This window comes from Salmo trutta, chromosome 40 (genome assembly GCF_901001165.1).
Source record: "Salmo trutta chromosome 40, fSalTru1.1, whole genome shotgun sequence".
Lineage (NCBI taxonomy): Eukaryota > Metazoa > Chordata > Actinopteri > Salmoniformes > Salmonidae > Salmo > Salmo trutta.
The window spans coordinates 10041178-10066769 of NC_042996.1; the positions used below are offsets into that span (position 1 = coordinate 10041178).

The 25592-nt window shown below is 44.9% G+C and overlaps 1 protein-coding gene across 7 annotated transcripts in view; it reads left to right on the top strand.

The window, feature by feature from the left end:
- The window catches only part of LOC115180006 (liprin-alpha-2-like), a 230844-nt gene that overhangs the window by 143442 nt on the left and 61810 nt on the right, over positions 1-25592 (top strand). For all 7 annotated transcript variants that reach the window (XM_029741856.1, XM_029741858.1, XM_029741853.1 and 4 more), the window contains one exon: positions 23294-23395. In XM_029741856.1, the coding sequence (XP_029597716.1) occupies positions 23294-23395 (102 nt within the window). The remainder of the gene's footprint in view (positions 1-23293; positions 23396-25592) is intronic.

Here is a 25592-nt window from a genome sequence, read left to right on the forward strand (position 1 = left end):
GGAGCGGGGTGACGTGAGAGAACTTGGGAAGGTTGAACACCAGACGGGCTGCGGTGTTATGGATGAGTTGTAGGGGTTTAATGGCACAGGCAGGGAGCCCAGCCAACAGCGAGTTGCAGTAATCCAGACGGGAGATGACAAGTGCCTGGATTAGGACCTGCGCCGCTTCCTGTGTGAGGCAGGGTCGTACTGCGAATGTTGTAGAGCATGAACCTACAGGATCGGGTCACCGCCTTGATGTTAGTGGAGAACGACAGGGTGTTGTCCAGGATCACGCCAAGGTTCTTAGCACTCTGGGAGGAGGACACAAGGGAGTTGTCAACCGTGATGGCGAGATCATGGAACGGGCAGGAGAGGAAGAGCAGCTCCGTCTTGCCGAGGTTCAGCTTGAGGTGGTGATCCGTCATCCACACTGATATGTCTGCCAGACATGCAGAGATGCGATTCGCCACCTGGTTATCAGAAGGGGGAAAGGAGAAGATTAATTGTGTGTCGTCTGCATAGCAATGATAGGAGAGACCATGTGAGGATATGACAGAGCCAAGTGACTTGGTGTATAGCGAGAATAGGAGAGGGCCTAGAACAGAGCCCTGGGGGACACCAGTGGTGAGAGCGCGTGGTGCGGAGACAGATTCTCGCCACGCCACCTGGTAGGAGCGTCCTGTCAGGTAGGACGCAATCCAAGCGTGGGCCGCGCCGGAGATGCCCAACTCGGAGAGGGTGGAGAGGAGGATCTGATGGTTCACAGTATCAAAGGCAGCAGATAGGTCTAGAAGGATGAGAGCAGAGGAGAAAGAGTTAGCTTTGGCAGTGTGGAGAGCCTCCGTGACACAGAGAAGAGCAGTCTCAGTTGAATGCCCAGTCTTGAAACCTGACTGATTTGGATCAAGAAGGTCATTCTGAGAGAGATAGCAGGAGAGCTGGCCAAGGACGGCACGTTCAAGAGTTTTGGAGAGAAAAGAGAGAAGGGATACTGGTCTGTAGTTGTTGACATCGGAGGGATCGAGTGTAGGTTTTTTCAGAAGGGGTGCAACTCTCACTCTCTTGAAGACGGAAGGGACGTAGCCAGCGGTCAAGGATGAGTTGATGAGCGAGGTGAGGTAGGGGAGAAGGTCTCCGGAAATGGTCTGGAGAAGAGATGAGGGGATAGGGTCAAGTGGGCAGGTTGTTGGGCGGCCGGCCGTCACAAGACGCGAGATTTCATCTGGAGAGAGAGGGGAGAAAGAGGTCAAAGCACAGGGTAGGGCAGTGTGAGCAGGACCAGCGGTGTCATTTGACTTAGCAAACGAGGATCGGATATCGTCAACCTTCTTTTCAAAATGGGTGACGAAGTCATCCGCAGAGAGGGAGGAGGGGGGGAGGGGGAGGAGGATTCAGGAGGGAGGAGAAGGTAGCAAAGAGCTTCCTAGGGTTAGAGGCAGATGCTTGGAATTTAGAGTGGTAGAAAGTGGCTTTAGCAGCAGAGACAGAAGAGGAGAATGTAGAGAGGAGGGAGTGAAAGGATGCCAGGTCCGCAGTGAGGCGAGTTTTCCTCCATTTCCGCTCGGCTGCCCGGAGCCCTGTTCTGTGAGCTCGCAGTGAGTCGTCGAGCCACGGAGCAGGAGGGGAGGACCGAGCCGGCCTGGAGGATAGGGGACAGAGAAAATCAAAGGATGCAGAAAGGGAGGAGAGGAGGGTTGAGGAGGCAGAATCAGGAGATAGGTAGGAGAAGGTTTGAGCAGAGGGAAGAGATGATAGGATGGAAGAGGAGAGAGTAGCGGGAGAGAGAGAGCGAAGGTTGGGACGGCGCAATACCATCCGAGTATGGGCAGAGTGAGAAGTGTTGGATGAGAGCGAGAGGGAAAAGGATACAAGGTAGTGGTCGGAGACTTGGAGGGGAGTTGCAATGAGATTAGTGGAAGAACAGCATCTAGTAAAGATGAGGTCAAGCGTATTGCCTGCCTTGTGAGTAGGGGGGGAAGGTGAGAGGGTGAGGTCAAAAGAGGAGAGGAGTGGAAAGAAGGAGGCAGAGAGGAATGAGTCAAAGGTAGACGTGGGGAGGTTAAGTCACCCAGAACTGTGAGAGGTGAGCCATCCTCAGGAAAGGAACTTATCAAGGCGTCAAGCTCATTGATGAACTCTCCAAGGGAACATGGAGTGCGATAAATGATAAGGATGTTAAGCTTGAAAGGGCTGGTAACTGTGACAGCATGGAATTCAAATGAGGAGATAGACAGATGGGTCAGGGGAGAAAGAGAGAATGTCCACTTGGGAGAGATGAGGATTCCAGTGCCACCACCCCGCTGGCTCGATGCTCTAGGGGTATGCGAGAACACGTGGGCAGACGAGGAGAGAGCAGTAGGAGTAGCAGTGTTATCTGTGGTAATCCATGTTTCCGTCAGCGCCAGGAAGTCTAGGGACTGGAGGGTAGCATATGCTGAGATGAACTCAGCCTTGTTGGCCGCAGACCGGCAGTTCCAGAGGCTGCCGGAGACCTGGAACTCCGTGTGGGTCGTGCGCGCTGGGACCACCAGGTTAGAGTGGCAGCGGCCACGCGGTGTGAAGCGTTTGTATGGCCTGTGCAGAGGGGAGAGAACAGGGATAGACAGACACATAGTTGACAAGCTACAGAAGAGGCTACGCTAATGCAAAGGAGATTGGAATGACAAGTGGACTACACGTCTCGAATGTTCAGAAAGTTAAGCTTACGTTGCAAAAATCTTATTGACTAAAATGACGAAAACACATGGATAGATAACTTTGGCTATGTTGGGATATGATGAAAAACACATGGATAGATAACTTTGGCTATGTTGGGATATGATGAAAAACACATGGATAGATAACTTTGGATATGTTGGGATATGATAAAAAACACATGGATAGAGAACTTTGGCTATGTTGGGATATGATGAAAAACACATGGATAGATAACTTTGGCTATGTTAAGATATGATGAAAAACACATGGATAGAGAACTTTGGCTATGTTGGGATATGATAAAAAACACATGGATAGAGAACTTTGGCTATGTTGGGATATGATAAAAAACACATGGATAGAGAACTTTGGCTATGTTGGGATATGATAAAAAACACATGGATAGATAACTTTGGCTATGTTGGGATATGATGAAAAACACATGGATAGATAACTTTGGCTTTGGGATATGATGAAATACACATGGATAGAGAACTTTGGCTATGTTGGGATATGATGAAAAACACATGGATAGATAACTTTGGCTATGTTGGGATATGATAAAAAACACATGGATAGAGAACTTTGGCTATGTTGGGATATGATAAAAAACACATGGATAGATAACTTTGGCTATGTTGGGATATGATAAAAAACACATGGATAGATAACTTTGGCTATGTTGGGATATGATGAAAAATATATAGATAGATAACTTTGGCTATGTTAAGATATGATGAAAAACACATGGATAGAGAACTTTGGCTATGTTGGGATATGATGAAAAACACATGGATAGATAACTTTGGCTTTGGGATATGATGAAATACACATGGATAGATAACTTTGGCTATGTTGGGATATGATGAAAAACACATGGATAGATAACTTTGGCTATGTTGGGATATGATAAAAAACACATGGATAGAGAACTTTGGCTATGTTGGGATATGATAAAAAACACATGGATAGAGAACTTTGGCTATGTTGGGATATGATAAAAAACACATGGATAGAGAACTTTGGCTATGTTGGGATATGATAAAAAACACATGGATAGATAACTTTGGCTATGTTGGGATATGATGAAAAACACATGGATAGATAACTTTGGCTTTGGGATATGATGAAATACACATGGATAGAGAACTTTGGCTATGTTGGGATATGATGAAAAACACATGGATAGATAACTTTGGCTATGTTGGGATATGATAAAAAACACATGGATAGAGAACTTTGGCTATGTTGGGATATGATAAAAAACACATGGATAGAGAACTTTGGCTATGTTGGGATATGATAAAAAACACATGGATAGATAACTTTGGCTATGTTGGGATATGATGAAAAACACATGGATAGATAACTTTGGCTTTGGGATATGATGAAATACACATGGATAGAGAACTTTGGCTATGTTGGGATATGATGAAAAACACATGGATAGATAACTTTGGCTATGTTGGGATATGATAAAAAACACATGGATAGAGAACTTTGGCTATGTTGGGATATGATAAAAAACACATGGATAGAGAACTTTGGCTATGTTGGGATATGATAAAAAACACATGGATAGATAACTTTGGCTATGTTGGGATATGATGAAAAACACATGGATAGATAACTTTGGCTATGTTGAGATATGATAAAAAAAACACATGGATAGATAACTTTGGCTATGTTGGGATATGATAAAAAACACATGGATAGAGAACTTTGGCTATGTTGGGATATGATGAAAAACACATGGATAGAGAACTTTGGCTATGTTGGGATATGATGAAAAACACATGGATAGATAACTTTGGCTATGTTGGGATATGATAAAAAACACATGGATTGATAACTTTGGCTATGTTGGGATATGATGAAAAACACATGGATAGAGAACTTTGGCTATGTTGAGATATGATTAAAAAAAACACATGGATAGATAACTTTGGCTATGTTGGGATATGATGAAAAACACATGGATAGAGAACTTTGGCTATGTTGGGATATGATGAAAAACACATGGATAGATAACTTTGGCTATGTTGGGATATGATGAAATACACATGGATAGAGAACTTTGGCTATGTTGGGATATGATGAAAAACACATGGATAGATAACTTTGGCTATGTTAAGATATGATAAAAACACATGGATAGATAACTTTGGCTTTGGGATATGATGAAATACACATGGATAGAGAACTTTGGCTATGTTGGGATATGATGAAAAACACATGGATAGAGAACTTTGGCTATGTTGGGATATGATGAAAAACACATGGATAGATAACTTTGGCTATGTTAAGATATGATAAAAAACACATGGATAGATAACTTTGGCTATGTTGGGATATGATGAAAAACACATGGATAGAGAACTTTGGCTATGTTGGGATATGATGAAAAACACATGGATAGATAACTTTGGCTATGTTGGGATATGATAAAAAACACATGGATAGATAACTTTGGCTATGTTGGGATATGATGAAAAACACATGGATAGATAACTTTGGCTATGTTGGGATATGATAAAAAACACATGGATTGATAACTTTGGCTATGTTGGGATATGATGAAAAACACATGGATAGAGAACTTTGGCTATGTTGAGATATGATTAAAAAAAACACATGGATAGATAACTTTGGCTATGTTGGGATATGATGAAAAACACATGGATAGAGAACTTTGGCTATGTTGGGATATGATGAAAAACACATGGATAGATAACTTTGGCTATGTTGGGATATGATGAAATACACATGGATAGAGAACTTTGGCTATGTTGGGATATGATGAAAAACACATGGATAGATAACTTTGGCTATGTTAAGATATGATAAAAACACATGGATAGATAACTTTGGCTTTGGGATATGATGAAATACACATGGATAGAGAACTTTGGCTATGTTGGGATATGATGAAAAACACATGGATAGAGAACTTTGGCTATGTTGGGATATGATGAAAAACACATGGATAGATAACTTTGGCTATGTTAAGATATGATAAAAAACACATGGATAGATAACTTTGGCTATGTTGGGATATGATGAAAAACACATGGATAGAGAACTTTGGCTATGTTGGGATATGATAAAAACACCTGGATAGATAACTTTGGCTATGTTGGGATATGATAAAAAACACATGGATTGATAACTTTGGCTATGTTGGGATATGATGAAAAACACATGGGTAGAGAACTTTGGCTATGTTGAGATATGATTAAAAAAAAACACATGGATAGATAACTTTGGCTATTTTGGGATATGATGAAAAACACATGGATAGAGAACTTTGGCTATGTTGGGATATGATGAAAAACACATGGATAGAGAACTTTGGCTATGTTGGGATATGATGAAAAACACATGGATAGATAACTTTGGCTATGTTGGGATATGATGAAATACACATGGATAGAGAACTTTGGCTATGTTGGGATATGATGAAAAACACATGGATAGATAACTTTGGCTATGTTAAGATATGATAAAAACACATGGATAGATAACTTTGGCTTTGGGATATGATGAAATACACATGGATAGAGAACTTTGGCTATGTTGGGATATGATGAAAAACACATGGATAGATAACTTTGGCTATGTTGGGAAATGATGAAAAACACATGGATAGATAACTTTGGCTATGTTGGGAAATGATGAAAAACACATGGATAGATAACTTTGGCTATGTTTGGAAATGATGAAAAACACATGGATAGATAACTTTTTTATACAATGAGTAGTTTCAAAATCCTCTTGGAGAAGAAAACCACCTGATGACTTGATTTGGGGACAGTGAATCATGTGACGTTTGAGTGCCTCTCTCTCACCATAGCCAGCTACAAGACAATATCCCTACTCCCCATGGTAGAATCCCCTCCGAGAAATCAATTGTCCGTTTTTTCTTAAGTCTCACGAAGGCACTTTAGTTTTTCTACATCTATAAACATTACTTTCAGTTGACTTACTTTGTGCTCCCCATCTCCGATGATTCTACAATTCAGTCTTTTGAGTGTCACTTTCCCCAGTGGAATGCAAGAAGAAAAGCCATGGCTCTAATCACTCCTTTTACCAGCCATCCAGAACTCAATGAAGTAGAGAGATGGGTTTTCAGTGGCCTCTTAGACCCAGGTACCCGGTGCAGGAGAGAGGGAGAGGCTAGACAGAAGAAGAGAGGGGGCAAAGGGTTAAGAGAGTACAAATCCCTCCTTTCATTTCTGCTGCCTTTTCCAGTCAATCATCCAAACCGCCGCATGAAGACAAGGAATTACCACTTATACCGTCTTGGCTAGAAGAGCGAGAGAGACACACACAGAGCTATCCTCTCATCTCAAAGACACTGTGACGTAGGAGTCCGTCACTGGCCGCGGGCAGCATTTGGTACTTTAACGCACGCACACATTCATCACTCCTCCCTGCTCCATTATCAGATAAGTTAACAATGTGGGTCGACACACAAGTTAGCTTCTCTATCTTAGTACATACATTTCACACTTACTTCAGTAACCGGGTATGGTATAAAGAAATAAACAGACAGGTGTTCATATTTAATATAAGCAATATTTATTATACTTAAGATGTTATGGATGAGTGCGTTGTTTGTTCTGTTCCTCTCTCTCTCCATCTCTGTAGCTTCCAGCTATGCTGGATAAGGACCCGAGCTAAGGGAATTGGGCTTACTTTGTAGTGCCTGTCCGGAATGGCTCATTAATGTAAATGGGCATATTGGAAGACACTGTCAGTAGTGATGTCATTTTGTAAATGTTATATTGTGATGTTTCATAAACGTGTTGCAATGTATATATTTTGGTATGTTTAGATAAATGGAATCTGTAGGTTGAATAGGTAATTGCTTAATTAATTAGTGTTAATTGTTCTGAGGGGAGGGGCTACCCCTACAAAAGGAGCCTCTCTTTCAGTTCATAGAGAGGCATTTTGGATTGAGCTGTAGGTGGGGCAGCATTGTTTTTAGCTGACCCATAAGGTTTGATGGCAGTACTGTTGTTTTTGTTCCGGAAGCACTATGTAAATAAACACCTTTGCACAGAAGAACTTTTGCGGCTCCGCCATCTTTTTATTTTTTATGGAGGTTAGGTTTTCCAGTTTAGCCTTCTGGCCTACTCTACGTGACAGACTCATTGCAGGTGAAATGATCCCAGTTGAAAAGGAAGGAATATGGATGTTTTAAACACATTTGAATGTGCTATTGATGTATATGATGTCCTTTCTAACTACCAAAAAGTCTCGAGGTCTTTGGAGAGTGCAGTTTGCGCGGTCTGTTCTGCTGTTGTATGTCCTCCTTTACACTCTTCTTGTTGTGAACTCTCAGTCATACTTCAGTGTGTTCTAAGATGTACAAACAGCTCGTCAGTGTTTGGATGCCCATGGCTAGTTCCCAAGAACGTTATCTGTGGAATAAGGTGATGGAATCATCAATGCTTGCCCAGAATCCCTCTCTCTAATCTATTTCGACAGAACACCTTTCAAATCCCACAAGATGAATGATGCTTTTAGAGTGTGGAAACTCGCCCACGCGAGAGTCTCTGTTGCCTTCTTATCAGAGCCCAAACTAAATTGCGTTGGCTATCTGGCATTGCGGACTCGTATCTGGCATTGCAGTCCCGATTAAGGCTCACTTTGAAGCAGAGCTCCACGGTCCACATTTATCAGCCGACACAGTCCTGCCTTCTGCCCAGCGCTTCCCACTTCCCTGAGCTCTACTCCAGCCGTGTTTGTGGAACAGATTGATCGCTATCCAGAGAGAGGATTTCACACTTTTGTTTTATCGTCCCCCGTGGATAAAGGTATGGCCGAGCCGCCACCATCTAGCCCCATCATATCTCTCCCCAGATCATAAAGACACCAGCTGGCTGAGGGTACACAGAATACAAACCCTTTCTCTCCATACTGAGATGGGTTCTCATCAAGCAACAGTGAAACACTCCCCACATGTTGATATAAAAGCCCAGACTGGAGCATCGCTGACAAGCCAGGCAGACCTGTACATATTTCCATTTGATATGAGTAGAGACAGTGAACTCTAGGGAGGGATGGAGGGGCGTCCATGAGGGAATGAGTGAGAGAAAGAGGAGAGAGAGAGACTTGTTAGCAGTGATGCCCAAATGAGAGCTTCCGAGTGTGTGAGGAGACATGGAGATAGGCCTGCATGAGTACCTCCACCACCTCCCGGATGAATGTAAATATACCATAATCCCATGCAGGCAGCTATCTTTAGGACAGGTGAGCTGAGGGTGAGAAGACAGGGAGCTCTCAGCTATGAACATCATTCTATCTATCACCCTCCTCTACCCTCTTCCATGCAAGGTGAAAGTAATTCCAGGCAGGAATACGGCCCTGATGCAGTGCGTTCGGAAAGTATTCAGACCCCTTGACTTTTTCCACATTTTGTTACATTACAGCCTTATTCTAAAATTGATTAAATTGTTTTTTCCCCCTCATCAATCTACACACAATACTCCATAATGACAAAGCAAAAACAGTTTTGTTTACATTTTAGCTGATTTCTAAAAATAAAAAAGTGAAATCACTTTACATAAGTATTCAGACCCTTTCCTCAGTACTTTGTTGAAGCATCTTTGGCAGCGATTACAGCCTTGAGTCTTCTTGGGTATGATGCTACAAGCTTGGCACACCTTCTCCCATTCTTCTCTGCAGATCTTCTCAAGCTTTATCAGGTTGGATGGGGGGCGTTGCTGCACAGCTATTTTCAGATCTTTCCAGAGAGGTTCGATCCGGTTCAAGTCCGGGCTCTGGCTGGGCCACTCAATGACATTCAGAGACTTGTCCCGAAGCCACTCCTGCATTGTCTTGGCTATATGCTTAGGATTGTTGTCCTGTTGGAAGGTGAACCTTCGCCCCAGTCTGAGGTTCTGAGCGCTCTGGAGCAGGTTTTCATCAAGGATCTCTCTGTACTTTGCTCTGTTCATCTTTGCCTTGATCCTGACTAGTCTCCAAGTCCCTGCTGAAAAACATCTCCACAGCATGATGCTGCCACCACCATTGTTCACTGTAGGGATTGTGCCAGATTTCCTCCAGACGTGACACTTGGCATTCAGGCCAAAGAATTGAAACTTGGTTTCATCAGACCAGATAATCTTGTTTCTCATGGTCTGAGAGTCTTTAGATGCCTTTTGACAAACTCCAAGTGGGCTGTCATGTGCCTTTTTACTGAAGAGTGGCTTCTGTCACTCTTCCATAAAGGCCTGATTGGTGGAGTGCTGTAGAGATGGTTATCCTGGAAGGTTCTCCCACCTCCACAGAGGAACTCTAGAGCTCTGTCAGAGTGACCATCGGGTTCTTGGTCACCTCCCTGACCAAGACCCTTCTTCCTCGATTGCTCAGTTCTAGGAAGAGTCTTGGTCAGGGAGGTGAGAGTCTGTCAGAGTCTTCATTTAAGAATGATGGAGGCCACTGTGTTCTTGGGGATCTTCAATGCTGCAGAATTTTTTACTCCCCAGATCTGTGCCTCGACACAATCCTGTCTCGGAGCTCTACGGACAATGCCTTCGACCTCATGGTTTTTGCTCTGACATGCACTGTCAACTGTGGGACCTTATATAGACAGGTGTGTGCCTTTCTAAATCATGTTCATTCAATTGAATTTACCACAGGTGGACTCCAATCAAGTTGTATAAAGATTTCAAGGATGATTAATGGAAACAGGATGCACCTGAGCTCAATTTCGAGTCTCATAGCAAAGGGTCTGAATACTTAAGTAAATAAGGTATTTCTGTTTTTATTTTTAATATATTTGCCAACATTTCTAAAAACATGTTTTTGCTTTATCATTATGGGGTATTGTGTGTTAGATTGCTGAGGACTTTTAGAATAAGGCTGTAACGTAACAAAATGTGGAAAAAGTCAAGGGGTCTGAAAACTTTCCGAAGGCACTGTATGTCTCTTGGAGAGCTGTGGCCCCTGTGCCTATGTGCCTTGGTTGTTGTGTGTCTCCTCCAGTGCATTGCCTCTCCATCGGTAATGGATGATTGGTGGGCTGACGTTTGTTCAGTTGTTTTGTTACAAATGGCTAGCGACCATGTTTTCACTGCCTCGCTGGCTGCTCATACTTATCTGGTCTAAATAAGAAACGCATGACACATTACGTCTGGGAAAGAGAGGAAATATCTTCGGTCTTCACTGGACTATAAAGCTGTGATGTGGTTAGGAATTTGCGTTGATGCCAATGGATGATTTGTTTTTCTTCCCATTCTGTCTCTGACCTAAAGATGTACAGTCTATCAACGTGAGGAATAAGACGATTCTAGTGGGAATACAAGTATCTATTTGTTGAGTGAGTGAAAGCAGACTTAATACACACATATTGTACTTCTAGAAGTAGACTATGTGTGTCTCGTGGATGAGCTGCCGGTCTTGGAGCCTAATTTTCATTCTCCTCATGAAACCTAAATCCTCCATGGTGTATAAATCTCTGTGACTTGTCTGCCCTGACCTTGGCCTCCTCTGAGGCTCCCCTCTCATCTAATGTGGAAGGGGAGAATGCTTTTCCTGGCCAGTGGTGACAGCATGTGTTGCTCTTTGACTGTGCTGCAGTACAGCCTGCTGTAACAGGTTGCCCCGCCTGCGAACTTCAACCTGCCCTCACCCTGTCTCTGGGGGATAGTAGGAGGGAGAGACAGCAATATTCAATGTGAAATCATTGTGTATCATGTTGGGCCTTCCAGACATGCTGGTTACAGTACAGTACATGTTATACAGGGGGGCCCATCCCCTGGCGCTTGCCCCCACATACCCACAGAGGAGGGGCCCATGACAGTGGCTCTCTAGTCAGCCAAGCAGGGGGGATTTGGTCTGACGATATCAGAATTAGTTATTAGGGATGTGACAGGTAGTAAATCGCAGGGCTGTAATTTCCTCCACTCAGATTTATAGCCCGGCCCCCAGGGGGCTTCTACAGTACAGCAACGACCCCTTTTAGCTCTCAAACCAAAGGTCATTGTAAATCACACACACACACCCTCCAGCCCCCTATGTTGGCCTGCTCAGGCCCAGGCTTCTGGCTCCTGACACTGGGAGAATAGGCCTAGGGTGGGGGTGGAGGGGCTGCCATTGCAGGCCTTTGTCAGGTCTCTGTGGCTGGTGATTGATGTCCTAGCTTGTCTCTCTCTCTAACGTGTACATCTCCGTCCTTAAACCATCATTCCTCACTCAGGTGGGCCTGCTTCACATGCAGCAGGCCTGGGAACATGGGAATGACTGTTCTTCTGGGACACAACATATCTTCTGATCTATAGTGCTGAGGCATCCTGTCAAACACAACAGAGACATAGAAATATAATCCCTAGACTTGGAAGGGAAAACCCATTCTAGGTATTCTATTTCTATGAGAGTCTTATCGAGTCCCAGAAGGACTGGATCTCTGTGTGAAATCAAAATGCTGCTGCTCGTATTGCTTAATTTCCCAATTAATATTGGAAGTCATGCTGTTTGAAAGCTGCTCAGAGAGTATCCCATTACGAATCTCGTCACGGTCAATCTGGCTGCATAAAATCAATACACCACATAGCTGAGTGAATTCCAGCGATTCCCTGCTTTCATGGCCTGGTTCATTAAGTCACTAGTTAATTGTGAATGACTAATTGGTGGTGAGCTGATTATGCACTAATGACTGACCTACAGGCATTATTGTCATTAACGATGTATACAGTACCAGTCAAAAGTTTGGACACACCTACTCATTCAAGGGTTTTTCTTTATTTTACTATTTTCTACATTGTAGAATAATAGTGAAGACATAACAACTATGAAATAACACATATGGAATCATGTAGTAACCACAAAAGTGTTAAACAAATCAAAATATATGTTATATTTGAGATTCTTCAAATTGCCACCCCTGCCTTGATGACAGCTTTGCACACTCTTGGCATTCTCTCAACCAGCTTCATGAGGTAGTCACCTGAGTAGGTGTGTTCAAACTATTGACTGGTACAGTATACCCAACAGATCTGAAACAGGACATGTAGTGTATAATTCCCATGCTGAAAGACAGAAGGAACCATCTCTTGAGTACCATAGTGTAATGTGTTTTCTTTATGGTGCCCTATTGTTATATTTGTACAGGAAGCACTGAACCATAATCTACTGTATGTATCATTAGTTAGTCCCAGTACGTCATTCAATGCACCATGGATTCTGTCGTAGTAAATTATGAGCATATAGTTGTTCATCTGGAACAGATTTAACATCTTACCACCTATAAGGAAATGGAGTAGTCTTCTTATTGCGATATTATCTGGTATCCTGATGTGGCTTTTGTACCAGACTATTGTCTATTCTGTACATTACTTTTCTGGGAATCAGTTCAAATGATGAGCCCAAAATCCCAAAAGAATCATGCTTCACGAGGCTGTTGTGGAACGTAGTGGTTTAGCCTTGTTATATATACCGTGTAGTCGTTTAGGTTCATACAGTGGCCGTTTCTCAGAATCTATTTGTTGTTACAGGAGCAGAAGAGATGCATCATTGAAAAGCCCATTTTGCAAATCACAAGTGAATGGCAGTAGTTGTATCGTGATGCTTGTCTCCTATGCACACTGTAGTCATAGATCTGTGAGGGGTCATGAACTGCTCAGTGCTTATACAGATTACCTTCTTCAATATTTAAAGGTGAGGAAATGAGCCTGAAATGAGCCTGCTCGTTGGGCTGAAACTCATTGTGCTGTGCGGCGTCCTCTGGGACACCCCTGGGTATTCTCTCTGGATGCCTGGCTGGCTGGTCAACCGATGCTGGCTCAGCTGTCCACTGAACTGGCTTCTCATTGACCAAGGGCTGCCCTTGCAGAATAACCTCTGCATCCCTACTGTTTCAGCTGTAGCTGTAAGCCTTAGTCTTGGAAACTTAAAGTACAGGATTAATAAATGTGTCCTGTACTTTGATATTTGCCCATGTGAATATCTATATTGATATACCCAATACAGAGTTACAGTAGGGTTTTTATTGTACTCTTTTGTCTAGTAAAGGAGGAGATGATAGGAGATGTACAGTACAAACACGTGCCTCTTTCTCTCCGAGCTATCTCTAAAAGGTAGATAGTGAGAACATTTCCTTCATCGTATATTTATAAGCTGGGTGATTCTCATGAAACCCGTTTTACCATGGCAGTAGCAAATTGAGTTTGAAAACCATGATGCATCTTCAACAATCAATCTATCATTCATAGGCTGCCCTGTCCTCTTTCTGTTCTCATAGTAGATAGGTACTGTACATATAACAGCAGAGATATTGAAATATTGAAGAGATAGTCGAGCAGCGTGATAAAAACCAGCTGTACTATATGAAGAGTGGAGATACTGTAGTTCCTGATAAGTAAAGTATATGTACACATCTTTGAGATCACACAAACAAGGGTTTGGGATTTTGTCTTAATGTCTTGTTCAATGCCTGGGTGGTTCCCACAATCCTCTCTGATCGGCATAAATTAAGTTGTGATGCGTATAACAATCGCTCCCTTCTCAACTCAGAGTTTGTTGTTCCTACGGCTCGCAGGATTTGTTTGTTTTTTCAGAGAAAAGGGCGTCTGGAGGTCATTTAATCTGTTTGTCTCATCTTTAAAATTCTGCTCGGGTTTGGAAGTTAAGTCGATTTTTCAACACCCTCTCTCTCTCTTCTTGAAGACTCCCTTCTGGCGTGCCCACGGGGATATTGAAGTATTTCCAATCGCTTCCAGCACTCGTTTTACAATACCTCTCCATATTCAACACATTGTGTTGAAGCCTGTGAATCATGATCCGCTGGTGCCTCTCCAAATGACTAATGCCCGTATACTTTATGCCTTTTTTTAGTCTAGTAGCATAAGCCTCCGTCTCCTGAGCTGAATGTCAAACGCACTCACAGACGCACATAGGCTGTCTTTGGATCACACATCCCATGAGGAAACTCCCAGCGTTCCTTCGTTTCCTGTCTAAACTGACGTGCTCCTCATCTCCTCCAGTCGTTTCAATTAGAGCTTCACCACCGAGGGATGGGCCTGACATACTGTAGTCATTATAGGCTCGTCACTCAGCTAATGAGAGGAGAGAGAGCAGTATACACGACTGGGTCCACTTCCTGGATAGAGTTCTATTGAGGGGCATTTTTAAAAGCTCCCCTCAGTTTTTCTGCTCTCTTGGCCTGACCGGGACAAACTGTTGGCGCTAACTATATCATTGGGACCATGAGTTTTTCCTGTCAGGGGAAATACTTTATACTGCACATAACTCATCATTAAGTAATCCATCTTATAAAGTAATCCCTCTACCTTAAACCCCCCTGCTCCCCCTCCTACAGCCTAATTTAGAACAGCATGGCTCACACTGTCTTGATGCTAATCTCGTCTCCCACAGACTCACACCTCTGAAGTACAGACTGAGACAGCGTTCATTCTGATCAACACCTCCCAATTATCACTTACAGCAGCTTGTCGGGGGCCTTTGGTGACGCAGGAGTACAGCCGAGCTGCGTTTGAGCTGCGTTTGAGCAGCGTTTGAGCAGCACACAGAGGCCCCTAACATCTTCTTCCCAGGACCTCTCTATCTTGCTTACTGGGCCCCCTATGCCACTGGTTTTGGCCCCCATTAAACTGTACACTCTTAGAATTAAGGGTGACTTGAGGAACCCTGGAGTTCCTCAAGGAATCATTGCAGTCAATGCGTTCATATTTTCATCTTTGGTTGGTTGAGAGTTCTTGGAGGAACCTTTTAATATTTCAATGTGGCGCGTGCGGAGCACTTTGAATTTATATCGCCGCTGGATTTGTTGCGCTGCCAGACTCAGAAGATATGTGGTTTTAGGCGATGGCTACATGAGTTAGACTACGATGAAAGCCACGCCTCCAATAAACTACACCTCCTATCTTCTGATAGGCTGCTGATGCTACAATATATTTTTTTAAAGTTCCAAATTGAACCCCTCCCAACACAAAAAGGTTGAACCTTTACACAGAGATTCTTCAAATAACCTTTTCAGAGGGGTTCCTCAAGGAACCTTTATGACCTGAAAAGGTTCCCTTACAGTGGCAATCATTTGAACCGCAAAAGGTTCTTCAAGCCTCCTTTACGTCTAAGAGTGTACTGGATATAGGTAGCTAGTTAGATGTGGTTCCCACTGGATCTGTGCTTGTATAACCACAGCAGATGTTGAAGGTCTCTGTAAGTGAAGCAGAAAGATTGGGTTATCACGCGAGCGTGTGCATCCCTGTACACTCAGGGCTTTGCACTCTCTTTCACCTATCTCTCCTCTCTATCCATCTCTCTCTCTACCCAGTGGGCTACTTTGGTATCTGGACACTTCTGGATGAGTTGCTTCCAATGAGAGGCGAAATCACTAAGTGAACAAGCTCATTATTGTCTTAACACCCCCTATGCTCTCCATCTCTCTCTCTCCCTCTCTCTCTCTATCTCTCTACCCAGTGGTTATCCTTCACATGCCCATTCATTCCTCCACTTCACCTAGCAGTTCTATGTTATTTATGAGGCCAAGTCCTTTTCCTGGGAATAGAATATCACCGTTCTACATTACTTACTGGACTGGATTGAGACACATTGTTTGTGGACAAACGGTAGGAACATTAGAATTAGTTTTTACTTTCTGATAGTTGAAATACCATGTTTCCGCTCTGCCTGACGTGAGTAATGGAGACGACCATGTGTATGTCACCAAACCAAAAACTAAACAGTGCCATCTTCACTTTGATGACACAGTGAGTCACCATATGTGGCCGGGAACAGACAACAACTCCAGGATATTGAATATAAATGTAAACAACGTTAGCAGAATAGTTTAAATGACTCTGTATTACACCTGTATAACTATATCAGCATCTACAACCGTGACCTACATTACAATCTCTAGATATAAACCACAAATACATCAGCTAGTTTGGTCCTGAAGTGTTATCCTGGTCGTTTGATGAGCGTTGCCTGTGCAAGCCGTGTGACTTTCCCCCCACCTTTTCGCTTTCCTTGCAATCCGTGTGATGGTTTGGATGTGAGACCATGCCGTTAAATAGTGTGAGGACGTGATCAGTGGAGAAAACACCCATTCAGGCCCGCATACCCACAATGTACTGCTGCTGTGGCTTCCTGTTTGATCATCTTCCTACTTTCTGAAGAGTGTATTACAGATGAGCTGTGTTCGAATACCCATACTAACATACTGTATACTACATAATGAGTATATACTACATACTGTATACTACATAATGAGTATATACTACATACTGTATACTACATAATGAGTATATACTACATACTGTATACTACATAATGAGTATATACTACATACTGTATACTACATAATGAGTATATACTACATACTGTATACTACATAATGAGTATATACTACATACTGTATACTACATAATGAGTATATACTACATACTGTATACTACATAATGAGTATATACTACATAGGTTAGGGTGTGTTTGTTAATTCAATCTGGAGTGCCAGAGTGCGCTCTGGGCTTTCTTAAATCCAGAGCGTTGTCAGGTTGTCCTTTCTTAAATCCAGAGCGTTGTCAGGTTGTCCTTTCTTAAATCCAGAGCGTTGTCAGGTTGTCCTTTCTTAAATCCAGAGCGTTGTCAGGTTGTCCTTTCTTAAATCCAGAGCGTTGTCAGGTTGTCCTTTCTTAAATCCAGAGCGTTGTCAGGTTGTCCTTTCTTAAATCCAGAGCGTTGTCAGGTTGTCCTTTCTTAAATCCAGAGCGTTGTCAGGTTGTCCTTTCTTAAATCCAGAGTGTTGTCAGGTTGTCCTTTCTTAAATCCAGAGCGTTGTCAGGTTGTCCTTTCTTAAATCCAGAGCGTTGTCAGGTTGTCCTTTCTTAAATCCAGAGCGTTGTCAGGTTGTCCTTTCATAAATCCAGAGCGTTGTCAGGTTGTCCTTTCTTAAATCCAGAGCGTTGTCAGGTTGTCCTTTCTTAAATCCAGAGCGTTGTCAGGTTGTCCTTTCATAAATTCAGAGCGTTGTCAGGTTGTCCTTTCTTAAATCCAGAGCGTTGTCAGGTTGTCCTTTCTTAAATCCAGAGCGTTTCGCTCTCGGAGCGTTCAGAGCGCACACTGGACGTTCTGGCCGATCAACGTTCAACGGTAATCAAGCACCCAAGCTAACTGGCTAACATTGGCTAGTTACTTCCAGACACAAATGAGAGAACACCTCACTCTGACCATTTTACTCACCCTAGCAGAGCTGGTTGGCTGTTTTCATGTTATCCAGAGCGTTGGTGACTGTAACTGTGCTGCTGGCAACAATTGAATTTACTAACACCGGCCATATTCGACAGGTGTTGAGTGTTCCTAAATTCATCAGTTATTCTGTGTTCTGGCGCACTCATACGAGAGTGCTCTGAAATTGGAGTAGATAACCAGAGTTAACAATGTCAATTGAAACGCACAACGACTACACCATTTAGCTAAGAATGATGTGAATAATCAAGTCAATAAACGTTGGGTAGTTACTTAGATAGTTAATATACTGCCTGGCAAGTTCGATGTATTAGTAGCCAACTAACGTTAGGTAACTAGGTAACATACCGGTACATATTGCTGTAATGCTATGCGGTTCGTAAGCAGGGAGAGACAGTGTTGTCCTTTAGGGAGAGGCAGTGTTGGCCTTTAGGGAGAGGCAGTGTTGGCCTTTAGGGAGAGGTAGTGTTTGCCTTTAGGGAGAGACAGTGTTGTCCTTTAGGGAGAGGCAGTGTTGGCCTTTAGGGAGAGGTAGTGTTGACCTTTAGAGAGAGACAGTGTTGTCCTTTAGGGAGAGGCAGTGTTGGCCTTTAGGGAGAGGCAGTGTTGGCCTTTAGGGAGAGGTAGTGTTGGCCTTTAGGGAGAGACAGTGTTGTCCTTTAGGGAGAGGCAGTGTTGGCCTTTAGAGAGAGACAGTGTTGGCCTTTAGGGAGAGGCAGTGTTGGCCTTTAGGGAGAGGCAGTGTTGGCCTTTAGGGAGAGGCAGTGTTTGCCTTTAGGGAGAGGCAGTGTTGGCCTTTAGGGAGAGGCAGTGTTGGCCTTTAGGGAGAGGTAGTATTTGCCTTTAGGGAGAGACAGTGTTGTCCTTTAGGGAGAGGCAGTGTTGGCCTTTAGGGAGAGGTAGTGTTGGCCTTTAGGGAGAGGTAGTGTTGGTCTTTAGAGAGAAACAGTGTTGGCCTTTAGAGAGAAACAGTGTTGGCCTTTAGGGAGAGGTAGTGTTGGCCTTTAGGGAGAGGTAGTGTTTGCCTTTAGGGAGAGGTAGTGTTGGCCTTTAGGGAGAGACAGTGTTGGCCTTTAGGGAGAGGCAGTGTTGGCCTTTAGGGAGAGGCAGTGTTGGCCTTTAGGGAGAGGTAGTGTTGGCCTTTAGGGAGAGGCAGTGTTGGCCTTTAGGGAGAGGCAGTGTTGGCCTTTAGGGAGAGACAGTGTTGGCCTTTAGAGAGAAACAGTGTTGGCCTTTAGGGAGAGGTAGTGTTGGCCTTTAGGGAGAGGTAGTGTTTGCCTTTAGGGAGAGGTAGTGTTGGCCTTTAGGGAGAGACAGTGTTGGCCTTTAGGGAGAGGCAGTGTTGGCCTTTAGGGAGAGGCAGTGTTGGCCTTTAGGGAGAGGTAGTGTTGGCCTTTAGGGAGAGGCAGTGTTGGCCTTTAGGGAGAGGCAGTGTTGGCCTTTAGGGAGAGACAGTGTTGGCCTTTAGAGAGAAACAGTGTTGGCCTTTAGGGAGAGGTAGTGTTGGCCTTTAGGGAGAGGCAGTGTTGGCCTTTAGGGAGAGGCAGTGTTGGCCTTTAGGGAGAGACAGTGTTGGCCTTTAGAGAGAAACAGTGTTGGCCTTTAGAGAGAAACAGTGTTGGCCTTTAGAGAGAAACAGTGTTGGCCTTTAGGGAGAGGTAGTGTTGGCCTTTAGGGAGAGGTAGTGTTGGCCTTTAGGGAGAGGCAGTGTTGGCCTTTAGAGAGAGGCAGTGTTGGCCTTTAGGGAGAGGTAGTGTTGGCCTTTAGAGAGAGGCAGTGTTGGCCTTTAGGGAGAGGTAGTGTTGGCCTTTAGGGAGAGACAGTGTTGGCCTTTAGAGAGAAACAGTGTTGGCCTTTAGGGAGAGGTAGTGTTGGTCTTTAGGGAGAGACAGTGTTGGTCTTTAGGGAGAGGCAGTGTTGGCCTTTAGGGAGAGGTAGTGTTGGCCTTTAGGGAGAGGCAGTGTTGGCCTTTAGAGAGAGGCAGTGTTGGCCTTTAGAGAGAGGCAGTGTTGGCCTTTAGAGAGAGGCAGTGTTGGCCTTTAGAGAGAGGCAGTGTTGGCCTTTAGAGAGAGGCAGTGTTGGCCTTTAGGGAGAGGTAGTGTTGGCCTTTAGGGAGAGACAGTGTTGGCCTTTAGAGAGAAACAGTGTTGGCCTTTAGGGAGAGGTAGTGTTGGCCTTTAGGGAGAGGCAGTGTTGGCCTTTAGAGAGAGGCAGTGTTTAATAAAAGCATGTCAGGACCCTGTGGACCAGATAATTTCCCTCTTCATTTTGAAGGAGGGATTTGGTGAGACAGCTGGTTTAACAGCTCAACCAGTTAGATCTGGAGTGTGTGTGTGTGTGTGTGTGTGTGTGTGTGTGTGTGTGTGTGTGTGTGTGTGTGTGTGTGTGTGTGTGTGTGTGTGTGTGTGTGTGTGTGTGTGTGTGTGTGTGTGTGTGTGTGTCAGAACTTGTACTGTACCCCACAGCCTTTTCTCCACCTGCCACGGTTCTGTTCGGCCACCAGAGCAGAAGTCAGTGTGTGTTCGTCAAGGCGGGCGGAGACATATAAACATGTAACTGCTACCTCTGCTGTTGCACAAGGGGAAACATGATAACATTTAGTCAAACATACATGTTTCTCTGACAATGGCTGTACTTTGTTGTCATAACTTTTACGTTTTAAGCTCAGAACTCTAAAATGTCCGGAACTTGAAGGATGTTGTATATTGAGATGGAGCAGAGGGATATGGTCATGTGGTGTTTTCTCTGGCCCTGGAGCCTGTCTGTTTCATTGACCCTGAAGGACAACTTGGAGAAACAATGTAATTGCAACGTAACTAAAGAATGTGCAATTATATCAAGAAATAGATTTGGGAAAATACCAATATGCCAACATGCAATTTCATATCTGAAGGACTTTATAGGGTCCAATACAATACCCAGCAATAATTAGAGGGCCATTGCAGCACAGGAGTAAGAAAAATCGATGCATCTTAATGTGGTCTCATTGTCATTGAAGGGCAAGTTACATGCTCCCAATTCCCCCATCTCGAAACACACAGGCACAAAGGCACATACACACGCACACAGACACACACACACACCTTCCACTTCTTCATCACCGGCCTCTGAGCCCAGCCTCATGTTTGTTGATCGTCCACTTGTTATTGACTTCTCAACTCACCTTGGAATCAAATCAAAACTTCACCTCCTGCCACTCAAAAGGCCCACAGCAGACACTCCTTTGCATGTGTTATCTCCTCTACCTGGCCACTGTGCCCTCCTCCAAGACCTGTCGGCTCCCAATGTGTTTCATTTATGACAGGCTGAAGGTTTGAAGTCATGTCAATGCCAGTCATTCTTTCAAGGTTGTTTACCTAAATGTACCAACACCAGAGAATACAGTAGAGGCTAGACAACACTTAGGGTGAGTGAGTAACAAAGTAGCACAGAAAATGATTAGAGCAGCCCACACTTCCCCCGCAGTCTCCCCGGCCAGAGAGAGGGTTTTTGGGATAATGACAGGTCATATAGGGGACCTGCGGAGCTCGGTCCTGCGGGGGTAATTGGCCCGTTGGTTCTGTGGCATTTAAATCCAGCCGTCAATTATCCATCTGCTGAGAGACGGATGGACGGGCACAGGCAGTTAGTAGAGAGAGACAGCATGCAGAGCTACAGCTATCAGATAACACACACCTCTATTCTGACTCTGTAAGGTTCGAGTTTAGGAACTCCTGCTTCAGGTGTCTGGATGCCTGCTGTGTTGTTGTTGTTGTTATATGACAGCGTCTCACTGAGGAATTGTTAGAGAAGTTTGTTTGTGGCCAATTTAGCTGTACAGGAGCGTTATTGTTCTCTTTATTGATCGACTGAAATACTGACTCCCATCTTATTTCATAGGGCGTTACACTGACCAGTGGACAGTGACTGCCTTCCATGCTTGGTTTGTAATGCTGGCCTGTGCAGTGATTCTGCCACCACACTTCTTTTTGCTTCGTGCTGACAGTACAGTACAGTAGTCATGCTTAAGTCCACTATGGCTGGCCCGGTGCCCACTAGTCTCCTCGGGGGCCAATCCTCTTACAGCCAGTGTGTAGAGATTACCATTAGCACATTCACTTTATATTCTCTGCCGAACCGAATTTGCACTTTTCCCAGAACCCACAGGTTTTAACCTGTTTTCTGTGGTGGGGGTGGTGGTGGTGGTGGTAGTGGTAGTGGTGGTAGTAGTAGTGGTGGTGGTAGTGGTGGTAGTAGTAGTGGTGGTGGTAGTGGTGATGGTGGTAGTGGTGGTGGTGGTGGTGGTGGTAGTGGTGGTGTAGGTGGTGGTGGTGGTGGTGGTAGTGGTGGTGGTAGTAGTGGTGGTGGTAGTGGTGGCGGTGGTGGTAGTAGTGGTGGTGTAGGTGGGGGTGGTGGTGGTAGTAGTGGTGGTGGTAGTGGGGGTGGTGGTGGTAGTGGTGTAAGTGGTGGTAGTGGTGGGGGTGGTGGTGTAGGTGGTGGTGGGGGTGGTGGTGGTAGTGGCGGTAGTGGTGGCGGTGGTAGTGGTAGTGGTGGTGGTGGTAGTGGCGGTAGTGGTGTAGGTGGTGGTAGTGGTGTAGGTGGTAGTGGTGGTGATGGTGGTGGTAGTGGCGGTAGTTGTGTAGGTGGTGGTAGTGGTGTAGGTGGTGGTGGTGGGGGTGGTGGTGGTAGTGGCGGTGGTGGTAGTGGTAGTGGTGTAGGTGGTAGTGGTGGTGATGGGGGTGGTGGTAGTGGTATAGGTGGTGGTAGTGGTGTAGGTGGTGGTAGTGGTGTAGGTGGTAGTGGTGGTGGCGGTAGTGGTGGTGGTGGCGGTAGTGGTGTAGGTGGTGGCGGTGGTGGTAGTGGCGGTAGTGGTAGTGGCGGTAGTGGTGGTGGTGTAGGTGGTGGTGTAGGTGGTAGTGGTAGTGGTGGGGTGTAGGTGGTGGTGTAGGTGGTGGTGTAGGTGGTAGTGGTAGTGGTGGTGGTGTAGGTGGTGGTAGTCGTCTGGAAACACATCGCCAAAGTCTGGGATATCCACAGTAAGATCAGGGAGTCAGTTTGTCTAATTTAGCCTACAGTACAACCCAATGGGGAAATGAAACATCAGTGAACCAGAGCACCATCAATAACATAAAGGGATAATTACAGAAGGCTCTTTTCCCTTTGGATTGGGCATGATTAACAGAGTTTTTCAACTATTTCTGTGAACTGTGGGCTAGTCCATTGAGTATGACATTGTGGGGGGGGCTTGTTTAATGACTGTCTCATATTTCCTAACGATATTGTGCAGTATGGATGCCAATGACATGGATGTCTTTGTGCGAACTGTTTTCTGGGTTGTGGTGATGAAGATGAAGATGTATTGTGTGTTATGGATGGTGCTGTGATGCTGACCTCTATGTTCTGTGTTGTTGCTGTACAGGAGTTTGCAGCCCTGACCAAGGAGCTGAACGTGTGCAGAGAGAACCTTCTGGAGAAGGAGGAGGAGATCTCCGAGCTCAAGGCCGAGAGGAATAACACCAGGGTACGTGGAGAGGAGACACGCTCACTCATGCGCACGAGCAGACACAAGAACGTGCGCACGCACAGACACACACACATTTTTTCCGGCCCAATTCTAACCTCATACATTGACCTGAACCAGAACGGCTTAGAGTCTATGGAGATCAACAATGTTTTCATCTGTTGACGCAGTTGACTGGTCATCTGTAACATAGGTCAATGGAACCGGTCGCCTGCATTTCCCCTGGGGAATGATTTGGACCCCATATACATTAGAGCTAACTCTGAAATTCCATTTCCGATAATACCCTTTCATTAAGCAGAGTAACCAAACTCTGCTATTGACAGATAAGGCTTGTCTTTTCCCACCAGTCTGTTAAATGGGAGACTCACATAGTCACACTGACTGACTACAAACCACCAGTCTGCCAGAGAGGATTTTAGCACTGCCATTTTAGTAGCCCTGTCACTGCTCTGCCATCTCGCCAGAGAGAGAGAGACAGAGAGATGGAATTTAGTTTCTCTCTCTCTTCATTATCACCTTGAATCCTCTGCAGAGCGATGAGGCAGACTTTTAATATAGCAGCTTTTTTTGTTGTAAAGGTTTTAAAGTTCATAATTAAATCTTTGACGCCAGGTGCATGCAATCAGTGGGTTGGAGGGCTGACAACAAAACAGAGGATGGTGTACCTCTAGGTTTTAGGCCGAAACACTGTAAGCTGGATGAGCCATGCAGTGTAGAAGCATGATAAGAGAGAAATGATGAGAGAGGAGGAGGAGGAGAGGGTGTGTGTAGGTGTAGGTTATAGAGAGAGGAGGAGGAGGAGAGGGTGTGTGTAGGTTATAGAGAGAGGAGGAGGAGGAGAGGGTGTGTGTAGGTGTAGGTTATAGAGAGAGGAGGAGGAAGAGAGGGTAGGTGTAGGTTATAGAGAGGAGGAGGAGGAGGAGAGGGTGTGTGTAGGTGTAGGTTATAGAGAGAGGAGGAGGAGGAGAGGGTGTGTGTAGGTGTAGGTTATAGAGAGAGGAGGAGGAGGAGAGGGTGTGTGTAGGTGTAGGTTATAGAGAGAGGAGGAGGAAGAGAGGGTAGGTGTAGGTTATAGAGAGAGGAGGAGGAAGAGAGGGTGTGTGTAGGTGTAGGTTATAGAGAGAGGAGGAGGAAGAGAGGGTGTGTGTAGGTGTAGGTTATAGAGAGAGGAGGAGGAAGAGAGGGTAGGTGTAGGTTATAGAGAGAGGAGGAGGAAGAGAGGGTGGGTGTAGGTGTCGGTAGAGAGAGGAGAGAGAGAGGGTAGGTGTAGGTTATAGAGAGAGGAGGAGGAGGAGAGGGTGTGTGTAGGTGTAGGTTATAGAGAGAGGAGGAGGAAGAGAGGGTAGGTGTAGGTTATAGAGAGAGGAGGAGGAGGAGAGGGTGTGTGTAGGTGTAGGTTATAGAGAGAGGAGGAGGAGAGAGGGTGTGTAGGTGTAGGTTATAGAGAGAGGAGGAGGAAGAGAGGGTGTGTGTAGGTGTAGGTTATAGAGAGAGGAGGAGGAGGGGTGTGTGTAGGTTATAGAGAGAGGAGGAGGAAGAGAGGGTAGGTGTAGGTTATAGAGAGAGGAGGAGGAGGAGGGTGTGTGTAGGTGTAGGTTATAGAGAGAGGAGGAGGAAGAGAGGGTGTGTGTAGGTTATAGAGAGAGGAGGAGGAGAGGGTGTGTGTAGGTTATAGAGAGGGAAGGAGGAGAGGAGGGTGTGTGTAGGTGTAGGTTATAGAGAGAGGAGGAGGAGAGAGGGTAGGTGTAGGTTATGAGAGAGGAGGAGGGAGGAGAGGGTGTGTGTAGGTGTAGGTTATAGAGAGAGGGAGGAGAGGGTGGTGTGTAGGTGTAGGTTATAGAGAGAGGAGGAAGAGAGGGTAGGTGTAGGTTATAGAGAGAGGAGGAGGAGAGGGTGTGTGTAGGTGTAGGTTATATAGAGAGGAGGAGAAGAGGTAGGTGTAGGTTATAGAGAGAGGAGGAGGAGGAGAGAGGGTGTGTGTAGGTGTAGGTTATAGAGAGAGGAGGAGGAGGAGAGGGTGTGTGTAGGTTATAGAGAGAGGAGAGGAGGAGAGGGTGTGTGTTGTAGGTTATAGAGAGGAGAGGAGGAGAGGGTGTGTGTAGGTGTAGGTTATATAGAGAGAGGAGGGAAGAGAGGGTAGGTGTAGGTTATAGAGAGGAGGAGAGCGAGGGTTGTGTAGGTTATAGAAGAGGAG